Raw genomic sequence first — 20,468 nt, forward strand, 5'->3', positions numbered from 1 at the left:
CTCAGTTGATAAACCCTTGAGGCTGCTCTCATTGTTCAGCTTGTGTTAGGAAACTGACTCAGACCAGGCTGAGTAAAGGTAAGCTTACACCTGGGAGGTGTTTACAGCCAGTGACCTCATTGTGGTGTGCAGCTTCATCTCCTGTTGCCTGAGGCCACATATCTGGGAAAGATACTGAGTGTATAAGATACTGAAATGCGTCTTTTCTTACTGCGTTGGTATTTTTGACAGAATTTGTTTTGATTTGATGTGCATGTGTTTTGTTTAAGTAAATTATGAACATTGTTACAGAGGAAGATGTGATTGGTTTTATATACACTGTGTAAATGTTCTTTTGTCTAGGTTTTACGCTGTTAAAAAGAAACTGCGATGGAGAGCACGGTATCAGTCACTTTCTTCATATCGTTTGCCATGCTACTGTGTGAAAGTTATCATCATGGAGTGGAGACGGCTACTGTTGTGCATACATCGGAGAGAACTTTTCCAGAAAAGGCATCTGGTGTTAATATTGACTTGGCAGGATTAATACAGAAGTTGCACCTTCAGGAGCTTTTTCATCGTTATGGAGAAAACAACTCTCTGTCCATTGAAGGGTTTAGAAAACTGCTCCAGAACATAGGTATAGATAAAATGAAAAGGATTAAAATAGAGCATGATCATGACCATGATCATGACCACGATCATGACCATGATCATCACCATCATAATCATGTTTCATTGAGTAAAAACTCTGAGAAGACTGCTTGTCCAAACCATGAACCTGATACTGACAAAGACCACAGGAACAGTCACACAAAGGAGCTTCATAAAGTAGAGACTGTAGATCGTCAGCAGAACTTTGTACGCAACAGGAACACAGTTAATGAAATAACAGCGTCTGTCATCACTGTTCCCACAGGCGGCCACTCTGAATTACAAAATGTGCAACCTGGAGAAGTCAAGCGGGTTGTTCGTTTAAGTCTAACCAGCTCTAATGCTGTTAATGTCACAGGTGGCAGCAATGCAAGCTGGCTTGCTGGCAGCAAGGCAAATGAATCCCATGCTTCCCTGAAGGAGTTGGAAAGAGGAAATTACCTCTATTCTAAATTGAAAAAACAAAATACCCAAGAGGTGAGACTGATTCTTTTGTGTTCTTGGGAATCCAGATCCACCGGGTATGTTGTTATGGCTTATTTTTCAGGTGCTTATCACTTGACTGGGTGTGGAAATTTGGCAATAGTCATAGCAATACACACAAAACCACCTTTCCTTGAATCTTAAAATTTTGAAGGAATTTAGTGTTATGCTCACAAGCTCAGAGGAAAATACTTATGTGATATACTTATTTTTAATTGTCCCAAAAAAGAAATATGTATTTATATTAAGGATGAACATACACCTTTTTTGACATATTTATTATTATATACTTTTGTTTATTTATTATTATTTCACTTATGGTTTTTGTTACTAAAAATGAAAAGCACTAGAAATTTAAAACTTGTGTTCTTAGGCAAGCATATGAAGTTTCTAATGCTTTGTAGGAAAGCTGCAGTTTTCTCATATAAAACCAGCTAGAAAATATTAGGTTCCCAAGATGAATTTGAAATGAATAATATTGTTTTACCAAAACAAACTCACTGCTGTGTAAGCACATCAAAAGAGTTATGCAGGTGTGTGGTAGTTGTTGACCTTGCCTGTAGAGCTTGTGTTTTCTGTGAATATGCAAGAAATAAAAAGCTAAAGTAATACTATGTTCCCCTCAGCTGGAAATAAGCGAGTACTGTTAGAATTTTTGACTTAATTTCTTATTTTAGATAAATGTAAGTTGACATTAGATTGTCAGTAAAAGAGAATGGAATGCTAATTTTAAGTCCTACTACTTGCAGTTGTTTCAACTTGCTGTTCTGCCTTAAAGCCAGAATATGTCTTGTTTTCCTAGTAATGTGGTGGAAGTGAAAAATCTGGTAAAAATGCTGGCATTCTAGTCAAAACTTCCCTGTAACTGTTGGATAAGGCTATGATAGTGCAAAATTGCAGGGAAGTAACTGTCACTCTCTTAAGCTACTCCCTCCTCATCTCCTTTAAGATTGAATGTAGAGACCAATTGTAAAAAAACATTGCTGCAGAATGTTATCTATTACTTTATTAGCACTGATTGTTACTATTTTAAAGTCTGTAGTTGTGTTGTAGGCACTGTTCTTGCACAATCAGGTCCTTCTCTGTTAAAGGCTTTAGAAAGCAGGGTCTTCTCTGGGGTCATGAGCCATGTCAGGTAATTCAGAGGCGGTGTTGTGTAGTGTGTGATCATAGATTCTGAATTCAAAAGTTGTTACTGCGTTCTACACAGAGCAGAGTAACAGTACTACTGTTATTTAAACCCAGAGAGAGGGGAACTCTTTACTGGAGGAAGCGTATCTATAAAAAGGTCTTTAACCTTGTTACTATTTCTTTATAGGGCCTCTAAAACTGAGTCAAAAGTGTTAGACTTTTTCCAATAGCAAGGCATTTGACCCCCTTCAGCTAAGAAAGACTGACAATTATGCATCATCTACCAGGACTCCCAAACTAGCTTGCTGGGCCGGTAGAGGGGTGGAGGTACAGGTCTTATTGGTTTGTTACCAGTTTTTAGTTACCATTGATACAGCTGCTTTCACGTGTTGGCGCTGTATTTTAATTAAAATGGGATTTGCAGTCCTCTTGAGGTATCATGGTATTTTGGTTCTGATAAATCTTTTAACACGTGTCTTTCCACAGTGCTTCAGTGCATCAAAACTGATGCAGTCCCATGGAATAGGGACTCAAACATTGTTGTCTGCTACGGAATTTAGTTACCTCTGTCCAGCTCTTATTAATCAGATTGATGGCAAACACTGTATAATCCATGCAACGAGTGAAAAAACTGAAACTCCTCCAAAAGGTTACTCTCTGCAAATAGGTACGTTGTTGTTTGTTTGGGGTTTTTTTAATATGGAATAGAAGGTTACGGGAAACCCCTTTATGTGGGTTGTAAATTTGAGAAACATGTTTTGAAGTTGGAAGAAGTATGTGATTTTCTTTGGTGCTTCTCTTGATCACATCTAGAAAGGAATCTTTGTGGCCTACTGTTTGTTAACATCGGAATAATTGAGTGATCAGGAGTATTTGATAACAGGAAAGTTAAGGAAACAAAATCTCATACAGAGATTGTTGTACATTCTTACTTTTTTCTTTTCTTTCTTTTTTTTTTTTTTTACCAGCTTGGATTGGTGGCTTTATATCCATCTCTGTCATCAGTTTTCTTTCCTTATTGGGAGTTATATTGGTACCTCTGATGAATCGTGTATTTTTCAAATTTCTTCTAAGCTTTCTTGTGGCACTGGCTGTGGGAACTTTGAGTGGAGATGCTTTCTTACATCTCCTTCCACATGTAAGTATTAATTACTCTTTCATTCATTGTCTCAAAGCAGAAAAACTGGCACTGTGCTGTAGTTCCTAGTGATAGTTTTAGTACCTATTTGGTGAGTCATTTCTCAAAGTTGTGAGTTGTATTATTTGGTGGAAATGTTTCCTGTGGAACCGTTTATATTATTGTTTTCACTGCCCTTAGAGTGTTAAGAACTTCACACCATTATCCCCCAGTCTATTTCCTGTTCTCAGTCATATGTGCTGCGAAATCTTTCATTCTTCCTTGTACACAAGAATTTTGCATAAATTTGTTTTAGTCTCACATTGCAGTGCAGCCACTTTTACTTCCTCCAGCTTTACAACTTTATATAATAGCAGAAATCACTCACTGTACACTTTAAATGTGGAGTTCGATAATCCTCTGTGTTCTGTTATCAGCCACTTATGTTGATTCCTTATCCATTATATTGTTTTGATCCGAGTCAAGCATTTCTGAAGTCCTGGGAAAACATTACTCAATAGGCTTTGGAGTTACACGTTGCTATTATATTATACGGACAGTGAAATTAGAAAATGATTGCTAAATTTCTACCTTTCTTGAGGCTTTTAAACAGACGTTCCCACCCACCTGCTCCTCCTTCCTCCCACCAGGAAAGATAACTTGTTCCAGCTTTCAGATAAGATGGATAAAAGGGATGACAGATCTTGTGGTTTCTGAGCCTTGCCTGTAATTTATTGGGTTCTTCCTTTCAGATAGTTCTACATTTTCTATGTGAAGCTATATAAAATCTTAACATGTGAATGAATGTGTCCCAGAAGGTTTTGATTCTGAACATACCAGGTGGCTGTGAGGAGGGGAAGAGTGTCAGACTGCCTTTAAAGAAGGAAATCACTACTAAGTTCTGTATAGAAAGAGGTTTTTTATGTCTGTGAGCTATCTTTGATGGGAAGGTGATTGATTGATTGGTGTGCTAGCTGTGACTACTACTTGAAATGCAGTTTCCTGGATGGTGTCAGGAGTTTTTAGGGGGTAATTGTACATCTGTTCGGGAGTACGCATGTTGCTGCAGTGAGAGCATGAATAGTAGCCTTCTCTCAGGCCTTGCAGTGTTCCTTCCTATCAATAGATTTCTTTGTAACTGTTTTGAGTTTGTACACAGAGCATGTACCCCAGGAAAATTGTGAAGTCAAAACTCTAGACTTGAGGAAAAAAATATGAAGAATACTTTCTGTGTTTCTTATATTATCAGTTCTTTTGAATATAATGACTTTTCCCATCTGGTTCTTCCCTTAGTCTCATGGAAACCATCACCATCACCATGAAAAACCTCTCTTTGAACAAAACAAAGGGTCTATGTTCAAACATCTTGTTTTTCAAAGTACAGAAGAGAGCGCTTATCTGGATTCTACATGGAAGGGACTTACAGCACTTGGAGGCCTGTATTTCATGTTTCTAGTGGAGCATTTGATCACTTTAATAAAGCAGTTTAAAGACAAGAAGAAAAAGGTAGAGAAACTATTATTTTGAAACTATATTGTATCTCATGGTCATTTCTGAATACAGTTATACGAAAAATTTTACAAGTATCATATGTCTGGTTGGATTTAATAGCACTTGCTGACTTGATTAGTGTTATAATTTCATTTATATTAGTGACGCTTACTTGTGCTTTTAAACTAGATAACTTTTTAGTGTGGTCCTGTTATAGAAAAGCTCTGAGCTAATTCCTTAACCAGGCATATAATACAAGCTTTGACACTACAGGGACCTGTTTAGTAAGCAAACATCCAATTGCACCTTTTGTTTTAGCAGTTAGAATGTTTTAAGAAGTTGCTGTTGGTTGTTGACTTCCTTCTGACATCTCAAGGCAATTGTATAACCGGCTAAACTTTTAAAGTTATTTTAATTTTCCTACTGGATGAACTAAGATGGCCTCATAGTTACTGTACCCCTGTTGAGGGGAGCACTTGCACAAAATGGCTAAGAGGGGCAGTAAGCGGTTACATAAGTAAGCATCCAAATGCACTGTAGAGAGTGACTTCATTAGATTGCACTCCATTTGCAAACGGTCTGCCAAGCCATTCTTTTTATTCCCTCTCTCTCCCCTGAAAAAAAAAAAAGAGCAATATGGCTCCGAGATTACTATGCTAGTTTTCATGTAGAAGGTAAATGGCTGTATTTTAGCAGGTCATAAATGTTGGTAACTCACCAGTTACTGGGAACTTGTTTCTTTAAAGACCAGTGTAGCTGGGAATAAACAATGATGTAAAAGCTGACTCAGTAGAAAAAAATACAGTAAAAGTTAGCGATATCTTAAGCTAGTAAATTACTAATTACTTAGCTTAAAAAGAGCTAATTTCTAGAGTGCCACAATGACTGATAATCTCTGTTTAGTTTTATTGTTAAATTGGTGATGGCAGCAGTCTCGGAGAAGATGCCGTGTAAGCTCTTTGACTTTGGTCATGGGAGATTGTGTTGGTATATTTTACGCTGAAGCTAAACTAACTGAGCAACAAAATCACTTTCGCTGTCTCTAGTTAACTTTATTTGCCAAGAGAATACATGAAGAGTTCCAAGCAAAGCGAGTAATTTATGTCCTTCACTCAGCCACTGGGAATAGATTTCCTGTGAGTCACTGATCAGCAGTTGTTGTGGCACAGACATTAGGGAGCAATGATTGGAGATTTTCCAGCCATTGGTTTTCCTTCAGTACACTAGAGGAAAAAAAATTATATTGACATTGCAGTGGAAAAAATTAGTGGAATAACTTTTACTTGTTATTTGATGCGGTTTGCTTCTCAGATGAGCCCCTCTGCTTGTTTCTTCTGCAAAATGTAGGCTATATGTGGGTAGGTTTGTTCTGTTTGGATTTTTTTTCCTCTTCTGTGGAGCCTGAGGAATCTTTGTCATGTTATTGTACTTCCTGAGCTTCTAAGATTCCTCATCTGCGCTCTTTATATGGCTTGCATGTTGTCCTCTTTCTGTGCAGGTTGCATAAATGTGAATATAGTGTTGCTCATGTTACTTACTGAAAAATAAGTAAAATATTCATAACTACAGTGTTTTCTTTTGGAATAAGAAAAAAAATGAAGATGATGGAGAATGTAAGAAGTTTTCAGCGAATGAAGAAAAGTTAGATACAGATGATCGTAAGTCTCAGTAGTACTGTACAGTTGTTATTTTGTAGCAGCACTGTTTGAAGAACACCTGGTTGATTGCAGCTTGTAGATCTGCTGCTTAAAGTAGGTTGGATCATTATCTACTTGAATTCTTTTCAAAACAAAACTTGTCTATGCATTGATATGTAGAGGAGTAGCTCTATATGCTGCTTTTCCTTAAAAAGGATTGATAAGTTGGAAGGAGTGAATTCACAGTTTTGAAACAGAAGTATTTTAAATCTAGATTTAACAGCAGAAGTTGAAATGATTCTGTGAAACTCTTCTGGCTGTTTTGAATACAACCTAATAGCTTCTGTGCTTCTCATTAGACTGTTAGATGTTATATGTGTGATCTCTTATTTAGATTTGTGTATATCTTATGTCTGTTTTTTGTTAATTTAAGGATTTATTTGTAAGATTGATAATTAAAATCCTAGGAGTTAGTTGAAGTGTTTGGACTGCAGATGGTCACGTGTCCTCAAGATCGTCCTGTAAGCCAAAACGCACCTTGCTAGATACTTGTTAGCTCTTGTAGCTAAAAGCGACATTTGGTTTTTCAGAATAATTTTATAGCTAACGAAAGAGTTGTTGCTAATGCAGGAAAAATGATATTGGTTCATTCAATTGTAGGGGAAGAATTTAGCAAGTTTTGGGAGTCAGTTAAAATAACCAATCTTAGTGTGCCACTGATGTTTATATGAGGACATTTCATGGTCTATGTTGATGACTTTATTTTTGAGTGTTTGTTTTTTGGTGTTCATACTTAAGCTCCTGTACTTATATGGAATACCGGAGTTTCCAAAATTATCGGTAACATAATTTTCTGCATTCTTATTCTTCAGTCCTAAGATGAATAAGTGGTGCATGCTTTCCACATGCTCTGTCTTTCTGAAGCAAATGAACTAACAGCATGCATGCTGTGAAATTGGGACAGAACCTTGTGCTGTTGTGTTTGAATTGCACTGGATCTTAGATTAAAAGCATTTTTATCTCTTAGGAAGCATTTGTGGCCATAATGTAGGGGCTGCTTCAGTAGCAGGGGACAGAAACTACAAGTTTGTCTTATTTTGAACTTTTGGGAATTATCTTAGAAATCTGATTAAAGAAAAATGAGTTGTGAAAACCCTTGGTAAAAAACCCAAACTTCTGGAGCAAGAAGCTGGGGTATCAGTCTCAACGTCTAGACTTAGTAGTTTCTTCTTTACTGCATCGCTTACTTAATTTGTTAATTGTATCTTTGCTTCCTAGGTAATTTTAAAAATGTTTAATATTGTACTCTGGATTTTTGTAACAGGACCTGAGGGCTATCTAGGGACAGACTCTCAAGATCCATCACCCTTCATTTCTCAGCAACCAATTGTGCAAGAAGAAGAAGAAGTGATGATAGCTCATTCTCATCAAGAGGAGGTTGACAATGAATACGTATCCAGGGGCTGTAGAAACAAATGCCATTCTCACTTACATGATACTCTAGGGCAGACAGATCATCTTAGTCACCATCACCATGACTACCATCATATTCTACATCACCATCATCATCAGAACCATCATCCGCACAGTCACAGTCAGCGCTACTCCCGTGAAGAACTGAAGGATGCGGGGATTGCAACCCTGGCTTGGATGGTGATTATGGGAGATGGACTGCATAATTTTAGTGATGGCTTAGCAATTGGTAAGTGTTAACTTGAACTCTGCAGCTTTGTTTTGTGTGAGGACAGCAAAGTCTTCTTGCTGTCACTTACCTCTTCATCTCTTATCTCACCTGTCTTTTTATTAGGAATATAACTAGTTAATGGTGGATCTTTGAAACCTAAACTTTTATCTGACAGCAGCTCTGAATGAATGAGAACTCTCTGGTTTAACGACCTGGAGATCAGTGAGAAAACAAACTATGTGCTTTCAGCTATGTTTCTGTAGGAAATATATAAACTTTGCTTATTTTCCTACTTCTAACAAGGTTAAAGCTAGGCTTATAAAAATATTTAGGACTTGCCTCCTATGGCAGGGCGGTTGGAACTAGATGATCTTTAAGATCAGTTTTTTTTGATTGAATGTCTATATCAATTAAAGGAGTGTAGCATAAGCAGATTCCTTCAGGTGCACAGTGTCACAGTGTGCTGCACTCTGAAAACAGACTCAGTCTGTCTTCTTGGAGAAGTATTTAAAAAAAAACAAACAACAAACTAAACACTGGTCATACTGAAAATCTTTTTCTTAAAGTTGAGCATGTTTTTTTAAAAAAAAAAAATTAACTGTTCTTTTACATTTAATCAGGACACTCTTATTTCTTTGTTCCTTTTTTGTTCATGTCCCTATTTTTATTGTTACATGTTGTAGTTTTTCAGTCTTTATTTACAATGTTCTGTGAATATATTTACATTTCACAAAGTAACATATTGAGTATTATGTTTTGGACTTCTGGCTGGGAGGTCAGGTTTGGTAGCTCCTGTAATTTTTTTCTAGGAGAGCTAGACTACAGGTATTTTAAATTTTAAAAGGTTAAACTAAGTTGTAAAAAGTGATGTTAAATCATTAGTCTTTGCTTCTTATGCTAGTCTTTCATAATCTTGACTTTAGTATTTAAGACTAATCTCTGCAGGTATTGGATTAATTTCCATCTATAGCGTACTGGGGTCAGTTCAGCAGGATCAGTCTTTCTGTAAATTTTATTGTAGAAACAAGTTTATTCTTGTTTGAGGAGAAAACCTGATAATAAAGATTTTCTCGCAGCAATATTTGCAGTTGTTCAGATTCCATCAATCCGAAGCATAATATGAAAAGAGATCTTATGATTTAATCTCATTTTTTGATGAAAGTTGAAGCACAGAATGTAAACTTCTGAGCTGATCAGTAGTGGAAACCGTGGCAGAAGGAGGATTTGCATACAAATGACATGCAGAATCAATTACCTCTTAGTATTAGGGAGATTTGGGAAGCAGCTATGACTTTAAAGTTACGAAAGGAGAAGTATGAGGATGGTTAATAAAGGCTTATTGAACAAGTGAGAGCAATAGCTTTTAGAAGTCCTGCTGTGTAGCTTGTTCAGGCTAATGGAAACGTGGATTTCCTTCAGTTCAGGTGCTCAAAAGTATTATGGAAAAACATCTATTTAATGTGAAAACACTAGTACTACTTGTATAATATTTTAGCTGTCTTTAAATGGAGATGTGAATGTTTCTGTGAAGGTAGCTTTAGCCAGAGTAACCCTTCACTTAACTTTATTTCATGTGATTTGTTATTCACAATGTTCATAATTTTTTTTCCATCAAATCTATTGTGCTAATTATGTAGGAATAAGATTTAAATATCCTTTTTTTTCTGTTAAAGCATGGAACAATTGCAACTGACTAATTTGTACAAAGTTATCTTTTGAGATTTGAACTTCCCTGTGTAACTTCAACTCGATACCTAAAATGCAGAATACTATTTTTACCCTAATCTTGCGTATATATTTTTTTCTTTAGCTCTTTTTTGAAGGAAGTGATGTCTTAAAAGTATATTTTAAGATAACATGACACTATTAAATCAACTTCTTGAGGGGGGAGTATATTAATGTAGCCTTCAGTCTGTTAATGTTTCAGGATATCTTTTTAGCAGTGAAAAACAGAAATAGATATTCTTGAAATTTAAGTGTGCACTTTGGTTGCTATGTACCTGTACAGTATACAGCTATGTCAGCCACCTAGGTAGTCTGCAAAGCAGTCAGGTTTTGTTTGGCTTGCCTTTGTGGTCTCAAAATTAGATGTACTATGTGTGATTACGCTGGATTCTTGCATTTTTAGTTTTCCTCTTAATAAGTGATAAGATTCAGAGAACATTGTATGGAGACAGTAACATAGAGGAACTTGTAGATTTTTGAGGATGCAGGCCTGGGAGAAGGTAATTGCCTTCTGCTGCCTTCTGCTTACCGACTCTCCTCAGAAACCGAAACTGAGGGAATGGTGATGAATTCTCCTGTCTCAGTAGGAGATAACTGTAGTTATTCTGTCTGTCTTTCAGAATCTGAGTCCGAAAGAGTAAAGCAATGTTTGGAGGCAGGGGAAAGTGCTTGCTAATAATCTCTTTTGCTAGTCAAGTAGCAGTAACTCCTGTAGCTCACCTGCTAATTACCGTGTAGATTCACATGACTGAGTGTTTTGGAATGCAGCGGAAAACACTCCTTGTTGCTCCCCTGTTCATTACGTATGATGATGTGCTCACTACTTCCATCCCCTTCACTGGGTGCTACAGTGTGCACTCAGAGGTAAGGTTGCAGTTTGTTGCTGTCGCTGCAGCAAGTAGCATCACTCACTACTTGCAGATGAAGACGTGGATAGCAGTGCTCACCCTCAGACGTGACATCTGGGTAGAGTTTGCTGGAGTACTGAGGGTGCTTCAGAGTACTGCAGAGAGGGGATTGTCCACTGTGGTCTCATAGCCTTTGTAGCTCTTTGTGAGCAGTATTCCTGGGTCCCTTGCATGCCAACTGTTGTGACATGGCCTTGTGCCTCTTCACTGCTTATTGGCAGCACCTTGTTTGCTGGCACGTTCCTGGTGCGGTGGAAGCCAGACATGGTTCTGCTGTGGCCCTTGGTGAGTGTCTCTCCACGCAGCTGGGACCCTCCTGTGGTGGGGGAGAGCTGTGGTTCAGCTTGTCAGCCCTGCTGTGTGCTGCCTCCTCCTGAGCTGTTGTTAAATGAACAAAAGTAGCAAACAACAGAAGGAGTGGAAAAGCCAAGAAAGATGAGGATTGTTGGACTAGTTTAAGGGGGGTGTTATGTTTTTTTTCTTCCACTTAAAGTATGATAGTTCACTTATGTGCAAGCTGCCTAGCATTCACAGTCTTTCACTGCTGATTTCATGTGGCTATATAGCCTCTCTTCCTGTTGAATTGGCTTCCCCTTTTCCAGTGACTGACTCTCAGAAGTATTTGAGCCACCTTCTTCCTTTTGTATCTTTAAAAAAGTGTTTCTTCCATTTCCATTCATTGTATTTTTTTAGTAGGCTTGTGTTGTTGAAAGGTGTCGGGCTTAGTTCAGAACCAAGATAGTGAAATTCAGTTTGCTTTAACCAATTGGAGGATTCTGTGTTGCTTCCGATTTAGAAACTTATGAATCGTGAACAACTGTTTAGTTAAAGTTTAAATGCTTCCACAAGAATAAGAAAAACTTGAGTGAAACTTAGTGTGTCCTAAACTGATACAAGTGTATGCAACAATGTTTCTGCACGTGTCTGAATATGCAGTAATGGTTTTGGGGTTTTTTTGTCTCTTTATAGGAGCAGCCTTTACTGAAGGGTTATCTAGTGGTTTAAGCACTTCTGTGGCTGTATTTTGCCATGAATTACCTCATGAGCTAGGTAAGACTCCGGTATTTCCACATGCTGCAGGTATAGGTACTCACAAGTGCTCTTTGGAGAAGCAGAAGGAATTTTGTTCTGTAGCATAGTAATGTTTGATCAGAGAACTTAATTTGCGTCAGATTGTCTACTCAAGAATACTTTCAACTCATTTAAAGACTTTTATTTCTTAATTGAATTAATCTTCCTTTTAAAAATCTGAATATTTCAGCTACTTTGTTTAAAACTCAGTCTGTCTTGCGGTTACTTGCAACATGTTCTGTGTAGTTCAGTTGTTTTTATTCTCCTTAGCAACATAAGCTGTGACTTGCAGGAGAATGCATGTCAGAATTTGCTTTTCTCACGTCTGCTTAATTTTATTCTTGTGTTTGTGCTGTTAAAAGGAAGGTCACAATTAGTCGCCCTCCTTTCTGCATAACATTTGCTGCTTTTTCATTAAGTCTTGAAAGGAACTACTGTTATTCTAAGTTAAACTTGAAAGTACTTAGAAATCTTTCCTAGAAATGGTTAGTCTTTCAAGCTCAAGTGATTGAAATTCATGATCATAATTCTCATGGGAATGCATGTGTCTTACAATGCAAGTTTAGTATTTGGCCTTTTAGCAGCACAGCTTGTGACAACAGGACATTGCTGCTTAGTTTAACTCAGAATAAAGCTGGTCTTTCTAATTGTCAAATCATTTTGAATGTGCAACTGTTGTTTGTTTCTTAGCTGTCATGGCCACAGCCATACCTGGTGTATAGAGTGCGGAACAGTTTGCTTGCACTCTAAGGTTTAATTCCTTAGAAAACAGAACATTCAGTTTCGGTTAATGAGGCTCATAGACAAGTATGTGCACACATCCAACTGTTTATTGAGCAGTTTGATACATTTGTCTGTCTGTACAAGAAGTTAAACAGAAATACTTTGCTCTGGAGAGAACTTACCTGGTTTTATTACATGAAAAACTGAGACTTGTTTATCTTAGTATAAAAACCACATGAATTATGAGACTTGTATTAATTACTTGCATTACGGTTTAGTACAAATATACAGTATAAATTCTTGTTATGAATCTGGTAATTTCTATTGGGTTTGGAAGCAAGAAAAATTTTTAAACTTTAAATATCATGCTTCTGTCTATCAAGTTTTCTGTGCTGATTTAAGTACTTTTTTTAACAGAGGATATGAAATGGCATAGGAATACTGAAAGAAAAGGGACTAGCTGAAGTTAGCTTGGGATAAAATCAGGTCATTCTGATGGTTAATGCTAAACAATGTTTATAAAATACCCGTTCATCTTAATTGCAGCACTTGTGGGGAAAAGTTGTTGTAACAAATGACTCAACTCAGCTTTGAAGATTGCTTTTGTTTAATTTAACTGGAGATAATTTACTGTTTTATATAGAATCCATTTTATTTCCAAATAATAAACATATTTTACTGGTTTAGATCTAGTTTATCTAAGCAAAAAAAAAAAATCTTTTCTGAATTATGGAAAACCTGTTTCCTGCTGGCAAAAATAGGATGCTAAGGATCATTTCCAGAAATTATCAATAAAGAAATTATTTCTAAGTTTATGAAACAGCTAGACTTAAAGTACGAAGAGCAGATACAGGATAATAAATGGAATCATTGTCATTGTTTTATGCAATTAAGTGGGAATATTTTGTTTTAGAAACTTCTTCAGAATGCTCATGCATGGTACTGCAGTGTTAGTTTAAATGCAAACTTAAATATTACAGTGTTGGTTTAAATGCAAACTATGCTAAAAGCCGCTTCTTTCAAAAATCCTAAGACTTTAAGGTTATAAACTTACAGTGTTTGCTGCTGTGTTGTTCTTTGTGCGTGCTTTTTAATTTTCAGTCCCCCTGACATTTTTGATTTCATGAAGGAAAAAAAGGAGTCAGGCAACAGCATAAAAATAGCTTAGTAATCTTGTGAGTAAAATCTCATGAATACCGGAATGGTTACCTGAGGATGAAAATATTGTTTTGCTTTTTCCCTGTTGTAGGAGATTTTGCTGTACTTCTAAAAGCTGGTATGACTGTCAAGCAAGCTGTGCTTTATAACGCTCTGTCAGCTATGCTGGCCTATCTTGGGATGGCAACTGGTATTCTTATTGGTCATTATGCAGACAATGTTTCAATGTGGATATTTGCACTTACTGCCGGCTTGTTCATGTATGTGGCTCTTGTGGATATGGTAAGTGGCTAGACCTACTTGAATTTGATATCGTTTAAGAAGTTATGCTGGGTATATTTTGATCTCAAAATACATTTTTACCTATTCTCCACTGATTTCTTTTTTTTCCTGCTTTTGAAGATACAGAGGGATATGCAGTCATAAGTAAATGTACAGGTGAAACATTGGTTTTATTTAGACTGTCAGAACAGATTGTTAACAGCTGAAATAGAGTAAAAATTTGATAATGGCTACTATAGCAGATAGCCAGTAAGACTGCAAGTTGCAGAAAACCTATAAAGCTGTGCTGTACTTTAGAAGAATATTTGTGCAGAAGGATTTGGTGGATGCTCATGAAGCTTAACTAACATTCATGAAGGCTTAGCTGTCTTAAGAGTAAAATTCTTGGTGTGGCTTGATTTAGATCGGTTGGTAAATAGCCAGCCATTTAGTCAGGATATGATTAAGACATCAGCATAATTATCATGAAAACAGTAATTGGAATGTTACATATTCTCTCCGTACCTAAACATGAAAGTAAATTCTGTTAATGTTGTTCACGTTGAATGATACCTAATTCGAGGAGTGGTATTAATGCAGTCAACAGGAAGGATGGGAGGAGTAAGACTCTGCTACCTCATATCTCACAACTGAGGAATTGGGTTTGAAGTAACTTTATTTTGAAGGCATTTAACGCTTTTTTGTTTGCTTAGGTACCTGAAATGCTCCACAATGATGCCAGTGATCATGGATGTAGCCGCTGGGGATACTTCCTGTTACAGAACGCTGGGATTCTGCTGGGTTTTGGGATAATGCTGCTTATCTCTGTATTTGAACATAAGATTGTATTCAGCATAAACCTGTAATCCTGGTTGCCAGGGAGAGAGCTTGGTGTTAAATTATAAGTGGTAGTTTTTTCTATTAAATTTCCTAATGGAGAGGTACATTTAACTATAGACAAGATATTTGTATTGGTTTGCTTGTGTTCCTCCCTCCCTCCCTTCTTACCTGGACAGAAATGAACACTGTAAGGTTTTTTTCCACTTAGGATTTAGCATTGTATATGGTACTGTAGAAAGTTGTACTTTGTAAAATGTGGTGAGAGTGCCAAATCTTTTAAAGGAATATTGTCGGGGGCTAAGGGGTTTTTTTAGTAAATTTATTTACTGTATGTAATTACATGTAACTTTTTTTTTTACTTCAATGGTTTTGTTGGTTTAAAGAAATATAAAATGGCAGTGGTTTTTATTTTAGCTCAATGAAAATTAGTGATACAAAGCACAGTAGGCAGTGTAAAACAAGAAAAAGACATGTAATGGGTAGTGTATTGGTAGAAATTCATCTCTTCTGTATCCACCTAGTTTACATGGAGTGACGGATAAGTCCACTCCATCCTTTTTGCGGTGGTTCTTCTTTACTTTGTGGATTCTTTGTGTCTTATTCTGGTTGGTTTCTATTCCACGTGACTTCTTGTGAAAGTACGTTTTATGTGTTTGCACAAATGTTTTACTTGTTTTCATTCCTTCTGATGCCGATTTCTTAAGTCAGCAACAAAAGTACAGCTATTAGATTGTAAAAGCATAGCTCTAATATACATGAATTCCATCAAAAAGGCTTTAAAAGTAGTGCTACATCCCACTTAACGCTGCCTGAAATGGCAAGGTATATTAAAGTCTGTTTGAGATCGGGGGAGGAGTGCTACGGGCTGAGACACAGTCATTTACTACTACAGCTTTCTTAACTAAAGTATTGATTTACTGTGGGAAATGAGCTGAGTGGGAGAGCTGACTACTTCTAGTTCAATGTGATTGCACATAATAAACCTAAGCTTGCAAAACAGTTACATTCTTTGCAACAAGTAAGCTGAGAAATCCAAAATACCTAAATTTCTTTACCAGGATGTATAGGGAAGCAGCACATTAAGGATAATCCTAAGTGTCTACATGACTATGTAGTTTGAACTTACAGTGTTAATAGTTTAACCTCCCTGAAAAGAACTGAAAGAAAGAGAAGGATGAAAAAGGTAGTGGCAAAATAAATAAATTACGCATTTGCGGGAAAGTTGCACATTAGACAACTTCTGTACAATCAAGAAGTAACAGAATTATGCTCCCTTAACTAGCTAGCTTTAAAAATCCCAGAAATAAACCAGTTAGAACTTACTTCTGATTCAACTTTACCGCTGCTTCAAATCATCAGCTGAATAAAAAGCTTGAACAAAGAGTAGGTGTTTGATCATACCATGTCTGGCAGGTTAAATCAGTCTGACATGTGTCAGTCTGTCAAAATGAAAACTGTAACACCTTAGAAACAGGTGTTTAAAATTAATTAAGAGGCTCAGTTTGTTGGTTTTTGGGGTTTTTTTGTGGGTTTTTTGTTTTTTTGTTTTTTTTTTTTTTTACTAGTTAAGAAATGGAGGTCATAGGAGTTTCTGCAGCCAGGGGAATACTAGCTTTTCCTCCTCCCTCAGTTTTTCCTCAAATTAACAAGATTGAGAGTTAATCTTCTTCCCACAGTGATGAAATCCTGTTCCTTGCCTCCTTTGAAGTCAAGGAGTAGAGAAAGGTGTACTTACTTACTTCAGCTCTGCTAATGCATCCTGAAGGGAGCATCCTGGTGGGGGTCTTACCAGCTCCCCCAGATCTGCATGTGTATGAACCTGTTTCTCTCTTCACTTGGTGAGAAGTTGTTTAGTGAGAACAACAGACTTTTCTCTTTCAGGAAGACTCATTTTCCTCTCCCACTTTCTGTCACTAGAAACTACTCTGGAGCTGGGATTTCATCTCTGACAAGAACATTGACAAAATGTTGGTAGGTTGCATGCCTTCTCTTCATCAAGCACTTTGTTTTGTGTTTCTTTTTATTCTATGCAACTGCATTTTGATTAAACTTCTGGACTCTTGTTAGAAGCACACCTCTGGTTAAAAAAAGGCAGAAGTGCTCTGCCAGAGGAGTACTTTAACTTGGGGTGCAGAAGAGCCATGCCACGGTACAGTAGCTATCTGCTACATTTCTTAGCATCACCTTGGTCATCTACCCTGTGCTCTTTTTGCTCTTTCTTGTAGGGGTTGTATTCTAGTCTTCTCAAGCTCCAAGCGGTAGTATCTGAGAGTATGATGATAAATGCATATATATATATCACCTATTGCTTCTTGTCATTTGAGCAGTCTCTGAAGAGATGATAACTTCCCAGGTGTGGTTTTTTTCAAGTTATATGACACTTCTGCCTTTAACCTGTGCTACGACTGTTTCCTGACTTCTTTGTAGCTAAAACTATGGCTAAAATGTAGCTGGTGATCTTCATCTTTCCTTTGTTAACCATAGTGCTTGAATAATAGAATCTTTGTCTGATAGAAAGTTATTCAGTTATTTATATATGTGTGTGTCACTGCTTCCTTTAGAGAAATAGAAAGTTCAATTGCGCTCCACCACAAACACTCGTATAACCTGTCAAAATGGAGTTTTCCATGCCTTGACTGCTACCTTTTCCTGTACTGACCTCCCATCTTAGCAGTCCTACCTCATTCCACATTTCTGAAAATGTCTGCTTTTCCTTTGGAGTTCTTTTCCTGATACCTGTCTGTTACAGTTGAACGTGCCACCCTGTGGAGCTGTCAAACTTGACCCTATCTTGTTTAAACGAGTCTTGCCTTTGGGGGCAATGGTGCTGGTCACCACTAGAGCCAGAATGCCTCAGTTCGTGCTCCTGTACTAGTACGTGAGCAAGACACGTTCCTGGGGAAAAAACCTCAGTATGGCTTCGTCCCCCGCTTCCATCCAAACCTCTCATCACAACTGTGTTTTACTGAAATCCAGTGTCTAAGATACAACCTCCCTACATCATAGTGGGTTTTGTTGGGCTTGGGCGCTGTCTTTACCAGTGGTGTGGAAAACCAGCATAAATTCAGTGGGTTCCAGCCCATGGGTCTTTTGCCTTCTGTCCTGTACCCTCAACCCTTACAGAAATCAGGTACGCTCTGTCGCTTTGGTCATGAGGGATTTCAGACTTGGATGGGTTCTGTCCACTCTGAAATTTTCCATAGTGGTTTCTGTTAGCCTGCAACCTTAATAGCTGCTAGTTCACCTGGACTTGTATGCGTGTGCTGGATATGACATAGGAAGCCATCACGTAGCCTAGTGCTGCCCAGGAGATTGTAAGATCACTGACTAAATAATGAAGATAAATTCACAGATTTCAGTCAGTTTCCAGTGGGTTCTTGGCTGGTTTTTGATGTAATTGACTGACATTACCGATGTCTTTTGATACGCTTATATTTTAATGTAACTATGTAAAAAATAAATTGTATTTAGAGCATGCAGGCAGAAATGACTCTAAGCTAGACACAAACATATCCCACCCATTCTGTGCTCCTTAATCTTTGAGGGAGAAATGTCCATGACTGGTAACTGAGAGGACCATAGAGCGACACCTGCTGTAGGTTTGTACAAGCAAGATGACAATGTTTTTTTGTGTGGTTGGTTGTCTTTTTGTCCTTTGTCAGCATTCCAAAGTAGACTCTCCATCTGTTGCAGTGTATCGCATTGAAAATACTCATGGTTTGGCAAATGGATGGGGCAGTGTCTCTAAGCAGCCCTTTATTTTCATGCATATATTCTTCTGCAGCAGTTTGTAATGTGCCTGGCTATCCCAGCTGCTAAATGGGAGTGCGGCTGTTTTGTTTATCTGTCTGTACCTTAATTGTGCTACAGACCTTAATTTTGTGTGCTGTTAGAGCTGCCTTATTTAGTGCCTGTGCTAGATGCAAGTGAGCAGAATAGGCAAACAATGCTGGAATCAAAGTTATTTTCTTTGTAATGAGTTCTGATGATTTTGGGCCTGTATTTGTAGAGAAAAGACGTCATGTGAAGTTGCTGTGTGCAACGAGAGTTGGAACAAGGGTGTTGTCACCTCCCTGGCCCATTCCTTTTCCTCTCTGCTCCTTGGTGGCCAGGGCACCTCAGTGTGGTGCCAGATGTCTTGTGCAGATGCTGCTGAGTTCTCTGTATTTAACAGTTGTGGCTAAAATGTAATTCACGGTGGCTCTCCTGCTGCCTGAATGTGGAGACCAGTATAATTGAAATTCCTGTTGAAAATCTGGGTCACTGTTTGCCACAAGCAAGAAACATAAAGATGTTTACATGAAATGTGTTTTATTTACAGTACTTTTTTTTGGTGCATATGATGATCACTGTAGCTGTTACTCTATTGTGTGCTAGAGAAAATAAACCACTGAACCAAATGCTGGTGTTGGAGCGTTTTACTCCCCTCACTTCTATCAGAATGAGGTTTGACAGGGCGAAGTGTTGGGTTTTGCACCTTGGTCACAACAGCCCCATGCAATTGCTACAGGCTTGGGAAAGTGAGGCTGGAAAGGTGCATGGTGGAGAAGAACCTTGGGCTTCTGGTTGGACATGAGCCAGAAAGAAGGGAAACAGCATCCTGGCTTGTATCAGAAAGGGTGTGGGTGGCAGGAGTAGGGAATTGATTATGTCCTTGTACTCGGTGATGGTGCAGCCACACCTTGAACACTGTGTTCAGTTTTGGGTCTCTCACTACGTGGACATTGAGCTGCTGGAGCATGTCCAGAGAAGGGCAGCGAAGCTGGTGAAGGGGCTGCTGCATGAGTCTCGTGAGGAGCAGCTGAGGGAACTGGGTTTGTTTAGCCTGCAGGAGACTGAGGGGAGACCTTGTTGCTCTCTACAGCTACCTGAAAGGAAGCTGAAGTGAGGTGGGTGCTGGTGTCCTCTCAGAGAAGGGAAGTGGAGGTGTTCAACAAATGTGTAGGTACGGTACTTCGGGATGCAGTTTAGTATGGACAGTGCTCTAGGGCTGATGGTTGGAGTTGATCTGAGAGGCCTTTTCCAACCTTAACAATTCTATGATTCCATTAAAAAATAAAAAAGACTAAATATGTGCAATTACAATACAATGATACAATCAGAATGATTCGGATTGGAAGGGATCATGAAGTTCACCTAGTCACATATCACATAGAATCACGTAGAATGCCCAGTTGGAAAGGACCTCAAGGATCATCTGGTCCAACGTTTTTAGGTGATGTAGAGTTTAAATGAGATGACCCAGCATCCTGTCAAGCTGAGCTAATGTAGAGGAATCTACCATTTCCTTACAGAGATTATTTCAATGTTTGACTATTCTCATGGTGAAAAGTTTTCTTTGGGAATCCAATTGGAATTTTCTCAAGAGCAACTTCTAACCTTTACCCCTTGTCTTTTCCATGTAACTCCTTGTAAGAAGGGAGTCTTCATCCCCTTGGCAGACAGTTGCAGACAGTGATGAGGTCTCCCCTCCGCCTCCTTTTCTCCAAGCTAAACAATCCCAGTTCCCTCAGCTTCTCCTCAGAACCCTTGTTCTCCAGCCCCTTTCCCTTCTCTGGATGCAGTAGGAACTCCAGTAGAAACTGGAGAGGGGCAGATTTAGCCTA

At 38.1% G+C, this 20,468-nt stretch overlaps 1 protein-coding gene across 1 annotated transcript; it reads left to right on the forward strand.

The window, feature by feature from the left end:
* Nucleotides 1-344: 344 nt before the first annotated feature.
* Nucleotides 345-19,262, forward strand: SLC39A6 (solute carrier family 39 member 6). The gene is made up of 9 exons (XM_069853343.1): nucleotides 345-1,110; nucleotides 2,734-2,914; nucleotides 3,216-3,385; nucleotides 4,658-4,870; nucleotides 6,444-6,513; nucleotides 7,817-8,194; nucleotides 11,779-11,859; nucleotides 13,853-14,043; nucleotides 14,736-19,262. Exons 1-9 carry the CDS (start codon nucleotides 370-372, stop codon nucleotides 14,886-14,888), a joined length of 2,178 nt encoding a protein of 725 aa, XP_069709444.1. The 5' UTR covers nucleotides 345-369; the 3' UTR covers nucleotides 14,889-19,262.
* The last annotated feature ends 1,206 nt before the right edge of the window (nucleotides 19,263-20,468 follow it).

Source organism: Phaenicophaeus curvirostris, chromosome 3 (assembly GCF_032191515.1).
Source record: "Phaenicophaeus curvirostris isolate KB17595 chromosome 3, BPBGC_Pcur_1.0, whole genome shotgun sequence".
Lineage (NCBI taxonomy): Eukaryota > Metazoa > Chordata > Aves > Cuculiformes > Cuculidae > Phaenicophaeus > Phaenicophaeus curvirostris.

What these genes read in the sequence shown, in the direction of transcription:
- SLC39A6 (XM_069853343.1), top strand. Translation starts at nt 370, where the DNA reads ATGGAGAGCACGGTATCAGTCACTTTCTTCATATCGTTTGCCATGCTA. An exon ending in TTAAAGACAAGAAGAAAAAG is followed by an intron (nt 4,871 to 6,443) that starts GTAGAGAAACTA and finishes TTTTGGAATAAG; the next exon opens with AAAAAAAATGAAGATGATGG. An exon ending in TGAATTACCTCATGAGCTAG is followed by an intron (nt 11,860 to 13,852) that starts GTAAGACTCCGG and finishes TCCCTGTTGTAG; the next exon opens with GAGATTTTGCTGTACTTCTA.